Source organism: Blennius ocellaris (assembly GCF_963422515.1).
Source record: "Blennius ocellaris genome assembly, chromosome: 18".
In the NCBI taxonomy this organism is placed as follows: Eukaryota; Metazoa; Chordata; class Actinopteri; order Blenniiformes; family Blenniidae; genus Blennius; species Blennius ocellaris.
Window position 1 is genome coordinate 3,712,703 of NC_137667.1, and position 16,798 is coordinate 3,729,500.

The following is a 16,798-nucleotide window of genomic DNA, read 5'->3' on the forward strand; positions in this document are numbered from 1 at the left end:
GGGGGGGGTGAAGGTGAAGCGGACTCACAGAAGAGTAGTGGGAGGGGAAAAAAATGGAGAGATGTGTGGCTGATTTATAAAGACGGAAACACAAACAGAAGATACAGTGTTTTGTAGAATTCCAGTAATCTGCGAGTGACTGTGGATGAAGACGAAAGTATTTTAGCTTCAAGTGACAAAGCCGAGGGCAGCGCGGAATGCTTAATCATGATTCCTCTGCTTTCAAAGGGAGTCCTCACAGTTCCTAAGCCGAGCTGATATCTACTTTATAACAATGGAAATGTACATGGAAGGCTCCTGTTGTACGTCTCCTTCTATCTCACAATGCCATAATGGTTTTCTTCAAATGCTAACAGCTGAAATGAGTGGGGGAGTAGGAGAAAAAAAAAAAAAAAAAAAAAGTGCTTAGAGTTAAGTCTGTGTTCGGCGTGTACTCGACAGCTGCTCGGTTATCAACCTTGAAGGGATGTTCTTTTATTCCAACCAGATTGTCAACTGTGAGACGAAAGCTTTGTATCGCTTGCTTTGACTCATAAACCCAATCAGATATGAGACCTCAGAGATGTCGCCTGGAATGCTCTCTCAGTCTCCCTTTTGATCACCGGAAGAACGCCACTTTTAAATGATTGCAATTTACATATTTTAATGAGTCGGGATCACACGGAGGTGACAGAGGTGTGTACGCGAGTGTGTGTTTTCCCTATGTTGCACCGGTGACCTGTTCCGGGTCACAGCTGATTGTGGCTGACTTCTCCTGAGTGGGAAAAAAATTATCACCAAAAACAACTTCATCGTCTCCAAATATAACATTCTAAATGCCATCAGCTCATCTTGAAGTCTGGGTAAACATGACTGCGTCTCTTTAAAAGCAAAAAACAAAAAAACAATTCCCTCACATTGTTCCTATGCTATGTGAAGCTTTATGAAAGGTTGTAATATAACTATAGGTCGTTGAAAAAGAACAACCAAGTTGCTTAAGAAACCTGCAATCAATCAGATTTTTAGATTCTGCTCTGGTACACTAAATGGAGAAATCCAAATGCTTCATCACTAAAACTGGAGGCAGAAACACCACACAAACCTTGTTTGAGATTGACATGGGAAATCAGAATTATGCGTGGCAGCGATTGGTAGCTGACCTTAAGAATTAATTCACACAAAGGTAAGCTCACAATTATGAAAGAGCCATTATAGGTCCCAAGGATTATGAGAGACTTTCAAAAGATCAAGCTTTTTCTTTTTTTTTTTTCTTCACTCTCACTCTCTCAGAGGATGGAAGAGGCATTTAGACAAGCATTTAAATTATGCCACTAATGCTGTTGAAACTGGCATTTTAGCATATCTGAGGAACCAAGCTCATCTGAATACAAATGGGTTTGGAAGAGGTTTTTTTTGTAAAGAAATTAATAAGAGCTTATCAAGCCGGGTGCAGAGTTGGTGCAGTGGGAGATCCAAACCGTTTTGTGTACCCCCCCCGTTCCCATGAGGTCGCGACACTTTCCATCGTCGGGGCGGAAAGAGTCATAATGACGGCGGCTGAATTCAGACCCAGCGTGAGACTGTGAATGGAACGATTATATCTTGTGGAATGCAAGATCAACTTTAGTATAATGTTTGGTTTTTGCAGCGCAAATACTATCCCTCACACAATATAACTTCCAAATCCTTTAGAAATGGAAGCACTTCTTTCACTTTCCACGCGTAACCTCAAGAAAAAGCAAATGTATAATATCGTTGGCAGGTAGGCACAATTTCACGTCGGGAGGCGGCGCACATTAATGTCACCATGTCTCTGTTCTGCAATTACTACCTGTGATTAAACTGTAAAAGTCATGTGGCAACCCATTATTTCACTGCCACCACGAATGAGCATTGAGCAAAGTGAGCAGGTAATTGCACAGCGTGTGTGTTCTGGCGTTTCCGTCCTTGTGAGAGCCAACGTGATTGATGTGATTAAGGCATGTATAGTTTCAGGCAGTGATGTAGTGGCATGCGGTAAAAAAAAAAAAAAAAAAAAAAAGAGAGCTTGACCTAAAGCTTTTATGATCAGTCCGTCATTCCAATCAATGGGATGTCAAAGGAAATGGCTTCAAGCTGAATGACTATGACATTAGGCCACATGTAGCATAATCACATTAAATATGTTTTTTTTTTGTTTTATTTCAAATTCGTGGAAAGATAGAAACAGGTGAACTTGAGGCCCCGTTTATGTTACACCGTTTCTATTGGAAATGCATGATTTTTACGCTTTCATAAAAATCGATGTGTTGTTGACCCACTAAGCTCTTTAACCCCCCCCCATGCTACTTTCATTGACTTTCAAATTTCTTTCCTCAGGTATTCACAAACCCTGAAAACTATTCTGAAGGGATGTGGCGCCCGAGGTTAGAATGGGTTAAAACCTAGACTAAGTCAACCTGATTTCCAGAGCGTCAGAGGAAAAGCAAAAAAAAAAAAAAAAAGAAGAAGAAAATTCTTCAAATACGACTCTACGATCTCAAAAGCGGGTTCCCTGTGTCATGCCTGCAGGGCCAAATCATCAAAGAGCCTCATGGAAGCTGAATGCATGCTGTACCATCCGTGAGCCTCTGTGGTTCAAATCAGGATTAGTGCATGAGTAGTATTCCTTCAGCTCACAAAATCATCAAAAGTGCATGGAAACTTTAAAAAAAACCATCAAATTCTGAAGCCAAAAAAGTTGCAATGCATCCCTCATGCTCTCTAACTATTCTGCAGTCTGACAAACAATGAGGTTGCTTTATGTTGATGATGCTGAAAGCAAACATCCTCTTATATAAATGATGAGCGAAGCTCAAAGAGAACATAACGCAAGTCTGGCGATCAAGCAAACGAAGACCACAAAGTGGAGCAAACGTCCACGTCGCTTCCTGCATGAGGCCCAATGTTTCTCGGTTTGCGTGTCACAGCCACACTGAAACATTAGCAACGGGGAAGCCGGGCTCTGTAATAAGCGACGCCAGCAGTGATCTGCGGTGGACGCGCTTTCAGCCGTCAGCCCGGGGCCCGGAGCCATCACTACCCCTCTCCACTGACAGTAGGGAAAACACAGGCACTTACTGTATGTGGGCGGTGGCATCTTGTCAAGGAAAAATGCAATATGCATTAGACACATATCCAATCTGTCTCCAGTGGACTGGTGTGTGTGCGTGCGTGCGTGTGTGTGTGTGTGCGTGCGCGCACGTGTGTGTGTCTGCAGTAGAGAGACAGAAAGAGGAGAGTCTCAGTGGGATGGCTCGGCGCTGGGCTGGCACACCGTCAGACAAACACACTTCATTACAGGCCTATTTACCTGATTAACTGGGCTACTTTATCGGCTGCGCAGCACTCCGCTGCACGCGACTGTTCGGCAACACCCAGCTATGGATAATGTGAAACTCACAATTGATGGAGTTAGCATAAAAAGAGTCAAGGAAGTTAAGTTTCTAGGTGTTGTTGTAGACCAGTGCTTCTCAAATGGTGGGGCGCGCCCCCCTGGGGGGGCGTGGTGGGGTGACAGGGGGGGCGCGAGGCGGGCGCGACTTTCAGTATTAGTGTCTTTATTCATGCTTGAACAATAAAAAAAAGGGCCTCCAGCCACTAGGTGGCAGCAGTGCTCAAACTAATCAACAGGCTGCCTGTTCAACCAGTAGAGAAGAAGAAGTACTACACATGAACACCCGTGTACAGAGCTGGCGGAGGAGGAGGAGGAGGAGAGGTGGAGAAGTTTCTGACAGGAGTGAAAAGAAAAAAGGATGAGGCGTCAGAGGAAAAGAAAACAGGTGAGAGTAAACATAAAGCTAGTAAGAGCAGGAGATATGACGATGCCTACATAGCCCTTGGGTTTACCGTGAGCACGTCGGAAACCAGGAAACACCCGTTTGTGTTTTATGCCTAAAAACTCTGGCAGCGGAGCATGAAACCAAATAAATGAAGACGGCACCTGGAGACCATACACCCGTTATGTCAGTAAGCCACTGGAGTTTTTTCATCGTAAACTCCATGAGTGTCGCCAACAAGCCGGTCATTTTGTCAGCGCGGCATCAGTAAACAAAAAAGCCTGTTAGCCTCTTACAAAGTTGCCCACCACATCGCAAGGTGCATAAAACCCTCACACCATAGCAGATTTATTTTGATAATCAGGCGATTGTATGCAGAATGCTGGTGCCAGCAACTGATACAGTGGTTTATACAGATAAATAAATACATATTATCAAGGTCTCAATGGTAGTACAATTCGGGGGGGCCCTGAAAAAAATTCTGTCCTCTAGGGGGGGCGTGACAGAAAATAATTGAGAACCACTGTAGTAGACGAAAAATCAAATTGGAAAGCTCATGTTGATTATGTAAAAAGAACGATGGGGAATCGAATTGGTTTGATTTTGTTGTAAAGTTGCTAATAGGAACAGATAACACAAGATTCATCTTCTCTCTGTTCCCCTTTGTTCATGTATGAATGACAAATTATTATATATATATATATATATATATATATTGTGAAATGGCATGAAATAACATGAACAAATAAATAAATAAATAAATAAAAAGCACCCACCACCACCCCCTCCTCCTCCTCCTCTTCCTCTTCCTCTTCCTCTTCCTCTTCCTCCTCCTCCTCCTCCTCCTCCTCCTCCCCCCCGCCGCCACACGAACACAAAGTTTCACTGTACTGACTGACTGGCTTCAACCGAAGACGGCGTCCTCCTCCTCTGTCTCGCTGTGCGGACGACATCAAATGCACCTCCTCGTTGTCTCGCATTAACGTCACCCCCCCCCTTTTACAAGTCCCTCTCAAACGCAACCCGACTAACCCGACGCACTTGGCGTTTCCTTATGGGGAATAACATTTGGGTAACCTTTTCATGTAATGTGATGTAACAGTCATAAAGGAAGGGACGCCTGGAGCCGTCTCCCAATGATGAGAGCAAGAGAGAGGACAAAGCCCACCTTGAAACACAATCATTACAGGAGAGTAATGATTTCCTTTCTCTTTACTTTCTGAGGATCTCGCCGCAGGCTATTTGAGAGGGAAATCATTTTTCGGCATCACTTTTTTTTTTTTTTTAAACACTCGACCGAGCTAAAAAATCCACATGCCTGATTCAAAGCAATTAGACAAATCCAACACAGAAAGAAGAAGAATACCCTCTTCACATTTAGAGTTGGCATAGCAGACAACTGTAAAAAAAAAAAAAAAAAAAAAAGAAACGATCATTTCCGCATGTCGATCTTTCCGAGGGCGTAGAAGGGCAACAGTTTTTCTTCAAACCATGTTAATACATGTGCTCGGTGTATTTTAGGCAAGCAGATGCTTTTTTTTCTCCGTGCCACGGCGGCCTGTTGGGGCCGTGTAGCGCCAAGCAGCACTATTTGAATTCACATCACAGGCAGGATGGGTTTTTGGCAGGGAAATACTCCTGGTCGCAACCCAAACGACAGGGGTCCATCAGGGCCAGGGCCTCAATATTAGACACCTGCACGGGGCATTGGCAATGCCCGGCTGGCAGCAAATGCACACACACACACACACACACACACTCACCACATGTACACACATATGAATCGATTGTCGTAAAATAAAAAACAAAAAATGTTTACTTGTGTGAATAATTGAAAAAGCAAGCATGGAGACGTGTAAACAATAGACACTGCATTTGCTTTTAATAGTCTTTATACAACAATGACCAATATGCAGGATACACACACACACACATACACACACACACACACATAAACAGACACATACACACAGTGGCAGACTCCCATGCTGTCATCTGCTTGTGCAACACTCTGGCAGGCCTCTGATCACAGGTGCTGTCATGTCTCATTGGCGGGGTTAAAGAAGACAAGCTGAACTGGGCGTGCCTGTGTGTGTGTGTATGTATGTGTGTGTCTAAGTCTGCAGGGAAATAATAGAAACCAGTGTGATGTCCCCTACAGCAGTGATTCCCATCCATTTTTGCCCTCTGAGCCTCCAAGAAAGACCGCAAATCCCCAAAAGACTGCCAACACTGATATGTCAAAACACTACAGCCTGACGCTGATGGACACTGCCACTCTCACACACTTACAAAAGCAGGAAACTTAAAAATAACAATTTGGCAGATGAAAATGCATAATTTTTGTGATTTTGGTTCAGAAATATTTTGCATTTATACGACAAAATTTTGAACATGATTTCCATTTGCACGGAAATGGTAGAAATGCCCAAAATGATGCAGTTTTGCATTTGTTTTTGTAATGAAACCACTCACACACGTGCTGTATACATTAACTCTGGACAGACAATGAAGTTGGATTGCTATAATTTCCCCCAATTTCCCCCTGAGACGGAGCGTTTTCAGAAAGTCGCACCTTGGGAGCAGTTTGCAAAAAGTTGCATTTTCAGTGGTTTAAGCACCGTCGTGTAAATGGACAACCCAAAAACGCAACGGATGAAGACACACATCAAGAGCAGTGAAGGTGTGTTTGTGCGTGCAGCAATGAGAACAAGAACAAGGGACGGGAGAAAAACCACATCAGAACTGATATGAGACAGAAATCTCATGAATAGGAAACAAGGCACGGATAGCAGGTGGAAAACAGGGAGCAGACAGCAGTGCTGTTGTCTGTTAGTCGTCGCCTGGTACGATCTTTGATCTCCTCAAACAGCGTAAAATATCTGTCAGGTTGCGTTTTCCTTCTGGTAAACAGAGCTCGAAAATTGCCAGCTTTTGAGCTCCCAGTGGAAGAGAAGGAATTACACAGAGCAATGTGCTCCGTTCAATACAAATATGATGAAATCATCTTGAGACTTTCATTTCTGATGATCCCATTATTTGAGTTCCAAAAATATCATCAGTGGAGGGGAAAAAAAAAAAAGTGCTGAAACTGCTTCCATGGGACGAAGGTTTTCGAGAGTTGTACAGTGGTACTTGAGGAGGTTTTGCACTTCTGCCCCAGGTTTGGGACCGAAAATAAATGCTACCGAGCAGCATTAAGTGTATATTGATGACAAAGGGGACTTAAACATTTCTAGTGTCTAATGCAGCTTTCAGCACATGAATGTAAATCAGTGACGGCTGCTGAATATGCATAGTGAGCGTGTGAACGTTCAACAAAACCCTGAATAACACTCACCATTTTAATATTCTCATGCCACTTCTTACTTCATAGATAAGAACAAATAGTCAAGGGCAGTCGAATCGTAAAAAGAGAAAAACTACATCGCATTCATGGACTGCAAATTACATTTTCACTGTATCAAAACAGCATGAATTTTACATTTGAGGATCATCATGTCAAAAATAAAACCTTATGTTTTTTTATGAATGTGCTTCATGTATAAAAATTATTTTTCAGATCACTCTATGAAAACCGAAAAAAAAAGGTTACCTTCAAGATTCAAATTTGCAAATGCAATAAGCATTATATATATTTATTAGGAAGTAAGCTAGATTGCTACTTATCTTTAATGTGAAAGGCAGTATTCAATGCATAAAATTAAGTAAAACATTTAAATGCTAAAACACTGAAATGCTCAACATACTCAGTGACTTTTATCGGTATAATGTGATTTACCACCTAAGCACACGCAACATCCATTTATGCATATTTTCTATACACTAATGTTGTTGGCTGCCATTCAAAGCGCACACACACACACACACACACACACACACACACACACACACCACTGAGAAAAATGCCAGAGTCTTGCGATATTGCCATCCGGACATTGGGCTGGAGGATGAAACTTTTGACTTGAGGATTAGAAGACAACGCGCTCCACAGCGACCTGGCAGTGTGCTGGGCATCGTTATACCAAGATATCACTACACACTAATTCACACAAGGGCAAGAGAAACGAGTGTCGAGATGTATATTTTTGTATAGGCACAGTTTGGCTAATAACACAACACGATTAGGCTAATGACACAAACCTGGTTAGGCTTCATGTAACTCTACTCAGTTCATTCAAGGAAACCGATTTTAGTGCAGCTTTCAATTCCTGCACAAAAGTTTAGCATTTGATTCACATGACCAGTCTATATTTCGCTCAGTTCAGCCATATAAGACACTGTTGTTAGACCAGGTGACGCATGTGAGCCTCCATTGGCTTGACATACATGGGGAACTGTCACTTCTACCAAGACCTGGTGTCCGGCCCAACGAGGACAGGCAGCCAAAGCCGCACCTCCCACATGCCAGCATTGCCCACGGAGTACCACAGGCCCGGAGGGCTCGGGAAAGGGAACAACTGATGCCGCCGAAGCACAACAACCAGACCCCGCGGCGACGGGAGAGACAGGATGACCTCTCAGTGTCCGCCGGCCAGTCCCACCACTGCCAGAGGCAGCCCAACATGGATGGATTGCCCACTCCACCATAAACCCCACCTGAGATGTGAAACGAATGTGATGGCAGCAGGCATGAGAGAGGGACACCTTCGCCTGGTGCCGCTGAGGCCGAGGGGTTCAAACAAGCGCATTTGGCGTTGGAAGTTGTCAGGTTTGAATCCCCCACAGTGGAAGGTTCGCCGCTGAGGGACCCCTTGACCTCCATCCCCGAAGTGCCGTCCTGCGGCAGCTGCTAGTATGTATAGTTCAGATAAACTCTGGATAAATACAAACAAATAAGCCCCTAATGGGGTTAATAAAGTATGATTAATTTCCCATCAGGGTGCTCTGAACAAAAAAAAAAACTTCATTACTCCCTCGGTAACAATTTTCCCCCCGATGCCACAAATCTAAAACTTTCCTCGTCCAACAAGCGGTTACTGAAAAATAAACTCACTCCTTTTGCTGAGATAAGAGCTCCCTGATTTCAGGAGTGTATGGATCGCACTGCTGATGCAACGTGACAAATGCTTTCAACGCCATCCCAAAGAAATCCAATTGAATTAAACAATATTGCAGAAACGCGGAGTGCTGATCTCAACAAACAGTTTGTAAACGGAGGCAGACCAAAAGAGCTCATTTGCATTCAAGCAGAGAGTCGCCAGCGGAGGCCAAACATTGTGATGTAAATGCGTAACCTTTGTAACGCTCCCCGGGAGAGCGTTGATCTCTATCATTTCACCCATTGTCTCATCATTCAAGTGCAATTCTCTGTTGTGCCGTATAGCATGCGTGAGATCAATAGCGAGCGCCACGTGTGAATACATCTCAGCGGCTGTTTGATATTGTCACCGGGGAGCTCCGGGGTTCTGTTTAAAAGCATGAAGTAGAGGGAAAATAAACTCTTCTACCAGCATGACTAATACAATCCCATTCGTTCCAAAGTGTTGCACATTTATTTAGATTTTTTTTTTAAACATAGAAAATACTACATGCCGTTTGAACCCCAACATTTCAAATCAAAGGATTCGCTTCATCTCAAGGCCTACTCTTTTCTGAGCAGACAAGAAAGGGCTTCAGATAAATTCCACTGTGAACGGTAATGTGAGCAATCGTCAGAGAATTTCAATGCTAATGAGATCAGTCTTATTTGAGAATTCTGTTTTCCAGCACTCCAGACCTCGTGCTGTTCGCAGACGATGTGGCGGTGAGGAAACTGTGACTTCCCACTTGCAGATTGCACCCGCTTGACGGGGTGGACCCATATTTGCTGGAAAGCAGGTACCGGGCTTTAGGAAGCAGCGTGATGCAGAATGTGGCTGAAGCAGAGCCAATCGCTTCGGGGGGGGTCGTCTTCACTCCGGTAGGCGGCAAATCAAACCTCACGATTTACCGCTCGGTCTTCTGTCCGACCTCTTACCCGTGGTCACAACGAGCTTTGAGCAGTGACAGACATTTTTTTTCCTTATTTTTTATTGCTGACACCAGCAGTACGAGATGCGATTCCACTGCGGGTTGGGCCGGATTCACTCCAACGTGAGAAAGTGAGCAGCAAGCCGAGAGAGCTTTTGGTATCGAGCTGCGGTGCCTCTGCACCGACTCAGTCTCTCACCGAGGCGGCTCAAATTGTCCGGGCTCGACCACAGAGCAAACCGGGAACACGCTGGCGGGGATTATTAATCCCCCCCCCCAGGAAGGAGCTGGAGGAAGTCCACAGTGCCGCTACGAAGACTCTGACCTTGGTGAACGTGATGTGGCGAGCGACAGATGGTCAAATGACACTAAAACATCTCATCACATGAAGTGTTCAGGAGGAAAGTCTGAAGTGAATTTGTGGTATTCTTTTGAATCACATAACCTATATTATATGATCAGCGTGAAATCTACCACAATGGCTAAGCGTGCCATTTAACCATGGTTTAATAGCAATGTGTAACTCCATTACACAGATGCGCTTCCCAAATCTCACTTAGTATCAGTGAAAAACAATATGAACCTCGCATTTCAAAAAAATTAAAAATTGTGAAGGAAACTGTATTGCAATAAAGTTGAATCAATAATCTAGTGAAATGATGCAACTTTTGGTATCTGTTAAGAACAATAAACATTAAAACTTAAAGCATAAGCATTTTATATAGGTCTTAACTTAGGACATGGGCCACAACAATATTTTCAAGTGAAAAGGCAGTTTGTTTGTGGCGCCTGGAGCCACTGAAAACACAACTTTTGTGAAAAACGCCTCCTAAGATGGAACTTTTTGAAAATGTTTCAACTTTGCCTCCATAACAAAAACAATCCCTGTTTGGCCAACTAGTGGCCGAACATGAAAACTACATTGTTTGCAGTGATTCTGCCGTTTCCGTGCAAACTGACATTTTTTTTTTTCCTCCAAAATATACAAAATACAAAAAATTTCTGAATTGAAAATGCACAAACAGTGTGTTTTCACTTTGTCTAAACAGGGTCTTGGTCATTAGCATATAGCATTATATATAGGCAGTAAAGAATAAGCATTTCTAACTGCAGAGTGGTAAAATACATTTTTACTGCACTGTAAATGTGTTGGCCCATTAGAAGTGCTACATTATCAGTAATGAAGTAAACGTTATGCCCTGTTTCACTATAAGGACATAAATAAACCATTTTGTCAGCTCCTCAACGTCTGGTTACAACCTCTTTATCTTTGGAAAGCTTTTTATAGAGCCACTAAAGACACACTATACTTGTTTTCAACGTATAATTAGTTTTGAAGTGGATCATTATGTGTTTCTTCCTGTGACAAGAGAACCGACCTTAATGAGTAAAATAGAGTGCTAAATTATAATAATAATAATTTTTTTTTTGTCTGTCAATTTTGCTGCTTATCAACGGCTGTTGTTGAAGCTTGAGAGCCATTTTCAATGCAGCTTCATTTTGCGGCAACACGAGTTCACACCTAAACTGACCTGCGGTACTGCAGTATTTGAGTCGGGGAAACTCAAATCCTGAGGTTTATATCCAGTCAGACAGTATTGCCGACATCAGCGCTTTTTTATCACATCTAAAGAGTCAATGTGAAAAGTGCAAAAAAAAAAAGAATGGAACAAAGTGATGCTTTGCTCTAGCGTTGAGGTGAGGGCTGCCGATCCCAGAGGTTATCACCCGGAGGCAACGGCACTCGTCAAACGTAGAGATACGATTACTCAGAGACCCGTGTGTGGGAAGAAGGAGCAGAAAGTTACAGGAGAAGAACGACGCGAAAGTACGAGACGTCGGGGATGGAGGGTCAATGAAGCACTTTGGCTGTTTGAGTGTTTCTTAACCAGTACCCCGATGCTTCTTTCCTGCTCTCATGCCGATACCACATCCAAGGAACGCGCACAGAAACACCAGCAGTCCGGCTAAAACAAGGCTAAGTCCATGAGCTAACTTGACACTTAGTTTAACCCTCTCACAACAAGCTCTCAGAATGTTAGATTTGGTAGTATTAACTCATGAGTGTGGCTTTTGATGAAGTGTATGCATGTTATACTTCTAAATGTCTACTTCTAATGCAAAGATGTACTTCATAATTCCTTCTAAAAATCTTGCTTGCCAGCGAGCATTAGCAATAATGCAGGTATTAAATGACAAACACAGAAAAAACAAAATGATGATGGTTTAACTGTGCTTCATTTAGAAAACTGTGCTGAAGTAATCCAATACAGACTAAAATTGCTTTCCTAAATCTGGCAAATATGGCTGCACGGATAAAAGTTGGCATGAGAAATGAGAAAAAAACCCCAAAACTAAACAAGTTTGAACGAAAGTGATTGATTTCTAATAGCAAGACATATTTAGACCTTGTTTCCACCACAACGTTTTCACATCACAAAGCTTTCTTTGCATTTCGGATGTCCATTTACACTGAAATGGTGCTCGGAACCACGGAAAATGCAACTTTTTGAAAATGCTCTGACTCCAATTACATGGCAGAAAACACAGCCAGGTAAACTTGAAATACAAAATTTCGCATTTCAATTGAAATGTCATGTAAACAAGGGTCTACGTTTCATCCTCAACTATCTTTTCAATCAAGTGCATCGACATATAATTTGTTATATATGACATGAATTCTAATAATGAGTAATGAGGGTTTTTTTGGGGGTTTTTTTTTCCCACCATTGAAAGTCACAGTTTTCCGTATTTCTATCAACCCGCTCTCGAGTTGCTCATTATTCTGTAAACAAGTTTTCTGTCCGGGCCTAAAAATGCTGGGAAAAGGCTTTAAGCTTTCCACCAAACACCCAAATCATTGTAAAATAGTGAAAAAGTCAGGAGGAAGAAGGATAGCTCAATAACACACTCTACTCTCCTGTTGCTTGAACTCTCCCCATCGACACCGACTCATAAAAACTTTATGTGTGCAAGCTCCTAAACTCAGACTAGAAGAGCTCGATTCACCAGCTGGGAGAAGTTCAATTCCTCTCTATAACCTTCCTTAGACAGATAAAAAAAGAAGAAGGGAAAAAAAAAAAAAAAGCTTCCAAATCCACTTGGCAGAGAAGTGAATTCCTATTAAATCTTTCGGCAAAGCTTCTATAAACAATATGAGGAACGCGTCCCAAGTCACAGCGCTTGCCGTCTTGCTAAAAGAGAGGACTGTCCACTATCTCGGACGAGCTATTGATAGGAGGTGGCCGTGACATCACAGACGCTTTGCAGCCTCAAGGAGACGAGCTGCACACGGCTTCAGGGTCAGAAACGTGTTTCTCAAAGAGACACAACCAAACAGAGAGAGAGCAGCTTTACCAAAGTCTTTTTTATGAACAAATCAATAAACTTACGATAAGATTTTCCCATCATCAAAGCAAATAAAACAAGAAGGCCGTTGCTCGGCTAATCCCCCGCCGGAGGGCTTTATATTTTCTCACAAAGCCAGCTCTAAGGCAGCACACTTGGTACACTAGAGGGTGTTCCATGGGTCCTAGTAGATAATTATGTAGAATCTGAAAGGTCTTCTTCATAAGCTATGTCAAAATACGTCTCCAGAGACCCAAAAGGTGTTTTTAAGCACTTCGTGACCCTGTGACCTGATATGCAAATTAGGTCAAGGTCACCATAGTACCCCTTCCCCCTCTGAGATGTATCCACATGTGAAGTTTGGTCACTGTGGGCCCAGGGGTTGCCGAGATATAGGTAGAAACGTTCGAACGGACGGACGTACCGAGACTGTTTCAAGATCCCCCTTCGGGGCCTATCAGCCACGGCGGGGGATAAAAAGGCATAGTGAAAATAACCAAGAGCAAGTCTGACCTCTCTCGCAGGTGCTGTCCCAGAATCCCGTGCCGGTGCAGTCGCAGATGTAGCGGTTCCACCCCTCCTTGCACAGCCCGTTGTTCTTGCAGGGGCTGCTGTCGCACTGCTTGCCCGTCACTTTGCTGCACGACGACTTGATGCCGGTCATGTTCTGCGCCTGCGCTATCTGCCGGATGTCCTTGCTGCGGCCGTCGATGAACAGGTCGCGCACGCAGCCCACGTAGCCGTAGTTGAGCATGGCCGTCCAGAGCTCCGTGGGGAGCACCAGGCCCGCCCGGTTGTCGGGCAGACCGCCAAGATAAAGATCCCCCTCCAGGTCCAGGATCTCGTTTTCTCCGCTGGCTGTGAAGGGGGTCCGCCGGCTGTTTACCGAGATGATGCCTGAGGGACGAAAAAGGAGATTACTGCCGGATTCAACACATATCTCAACATGTAACATATCAAAAAAAAAACTCCAGCGGGGTTTTTTTTAAGCAGGTTTCTTCTTGAGTCAAGTCAAATCACTTCTATCCAAAGGTAGAAATACAATTTTTGTCTCAGGAAGGAAAACAAACTGAAAAGTCAGGCTCCATGAATGCTGCCACATGTTTAAGCCACAGTTTGACAGTTTTTGTTGGAATTTTGCTTCAAACACAGAAGAAAAAAATCATAACTGTCATAGATGATCCAGTGAAATGAAACCAAGTTGACTTTATACACTTCTACTGATCCACAGGCAGTGAAACATATGAGGAGGATGCCATGATTTTATAACACATAGAAATATATATCATTTTTTTATGATATTGCGCCAAATTCGGGATGCACCATTACCAGTACCAGATTCAAGACAATGCACAGCCTTCATGTTATTTTACATAGAATTAGGCTTTTAAATGGCATTTGATACTCGCTAAAGGTAAGGACTCGTACTTTTCCTTCGCATCGATTGTATACTGGAGGGGTAATACATTTGTTTTTCTAAGAAAGAGGGTCCATAGCCTGGTTTCAACCTGTGATTCTATTGTTCCAGCAGTAAGCCATTGCTCACTGTTAAAAAAAGACAGCACTTACTTTTGCTGAATTCTTAAAATAACAAACTCCGGCAAACAAAAGTGACATTTATTGCCCTCTATTTAGAGCCCTTGAAACTGAGACTGACAGCCCCCTTTTTTTTTTGCGCATCAAAGCGAGGACAGAGGCGACGTCGGTAATTTCGCGTTCCCGGAGTTCTGACGAAGTCGAGGCGGACGAGCGGGCGCCGTGAAAGGCTGACAGGAATAGTGCGGCAACAACACTTCGCACTAAAACGTGGTCGGAGTAGGTGGAGGCGCCAGCCTATGTTTGGCAGCCAAAATTGCACTGATCACCGGCTTTGTTTCCACTCTCTGCCCGGGAGAACTCTATTTAAGGCCTGAAATTACAGAATAGATGGTGGTGGGGGGAAAAAAAAAAATAGGTGGCGAAAACAATAGGCTTCCATCCAACAAAATCACAAGTGGAACAAGGCCATTGTGTGTGTGTGTGTGTGTGTCAGTGTCTGAAGCAGCACCAGCAACACACTAATCATTTCTACAAGGTATGTTCCCTGAGACAGCTTTGTCAGATATTCTTCTCTCTCCATGGGAGGGCTTCAGTTTCACAACCTCTCCCGAAAGGTACAATAAATGGGTGTAAAAACCCTTTTTTTGTAGAAGTCTGTAACAGAATTGGAGTCAGTTTCTATACTCTGTTCGCATTTTTTAAGCGATGGGAAACACAATGGATGACATTTCATGGGTACCAGTTTCGTCATTGTTTCCCCCGACATCTTTGTCAGGTGACAAATACAGCACGCCACCAGGAATATGTTTATATGTACTGTAAATGCGGATTATTATGCTGTTTAAATGACAGTCTGTGGGTTAGCATGAAGTGTATACCAGCGACAGTAGGAGCCGCATGCTTTCATCTTATATCGTAGCAATGCATCATATGCACTTTCTCCCAAGATATAATAATGAATGTTAATTTAATAGAGACCGTCATCATTGACGTCTGAGATCAATTTATTGGTCTTTGCGAACATTTATTTAGATCAGGGGTGCCAAACATAAGGTCCGTGGGCCAAAACTGGCCAGCAGAAGGCTCCAATGGGGCCAAACTATGTTTTGTTGGACAAAGTATTTTGCTTCATGTTGAGATTGATGTCATTTTTTCTTTGTTGGTAATTGTGATTCTTGTAAAAATATAGATTCTCATCACCTATACTCTACGCTGCAATAAAGAAAAGTTTAAATTTAAACGTGATTATGGCTTCTTCTTTTTTTTACCAGTTCCACCCACTTGCATTGGGCTGTATGTGAACTAAAATGAGTTTGACACCTCTGGTTTTAACACACTGCATTTCACATGAGAAATATGCACTGATTTTGAATCTGCAATCTACCTCCAAAAACCTGAATGACAGAACTAAAAGGAAAACAAGACCTATTTCGATCTCTGCCATTTTAGATATAGAATAAAATAAAGTTAATTCTTATTAATTCAACAAGCAACTACACCGTCTTTCACTCAACACTTACATGATCCAAACATAAAGGATTAAAACGAGCCAGATTTTAATGTGGAGAGTGCAGTGACCACCAATTGTCACATTCATATTCCAAACAGAGCCAATTATTGTCAGAGACAATTACGCCTGAGCCCAGCTAGACTCCCATTAGCATTGCTGCACGGTGCATTTTATTCCACCTATTTAACTTGTATTATTTACTGAAAAAGGTTATGGTGCTATTAAATTGTCTTTCAAGATGCAAAGAGGAACGCAAGACCAATGACAGATATGTAAATCTACATTTCAAGTTGTAATTATTTCTATTCTCAAATGAGCAAACTCAACGACGAGAGAGGCCGATAATTGGATTGGGTTTGACCAACCCAGCAAAAATATTTAATTCGCTTTTTTTGAGTCAATATTTTTAATTAAATGTCTAATATGTTGTTTTGTGACCCAAAACCCATCGCTTGGCACAAACATTGCTTCTTGGCTTGTGTCTTATGAGCTGTTTAAAACTTTGAACCCAGCGAAAACCAACAATTTGGCGTCTCTGTAAATGCTCTGGGTGAAAAATGTTGCGGATCGCCATATTGGATGAGCGTTTACCGAGGTCAGGACACGAAGGTTTACATCATCGATCAGCATTCTGCGAAGCACAAACAGGGCGTCGCTGAATATGATCTCCTTA

General features: G+C 42.9%; 1 protein-coding gene across 1 annotated transcript in view; it reads right to left on the bottom strand.

The window, feature by feature from the left end:
- The window catches only part of nrxn3b (neurexin 3b), a gene marked incomplete at both ends in the record, with an annotated part of 330,758 nt that overhangs the window by 218,417 nt on the left and 95,543 nt on the right, over nt 1-16,798 (bottom strand). Inside the window, 1 exon segment of the mRNA XM_080514353.1 lies at nt 13,590-13,973. Coding sequence (XP_080370479.1) covers nt 13,590-13,973 — 384 coding nt within the window.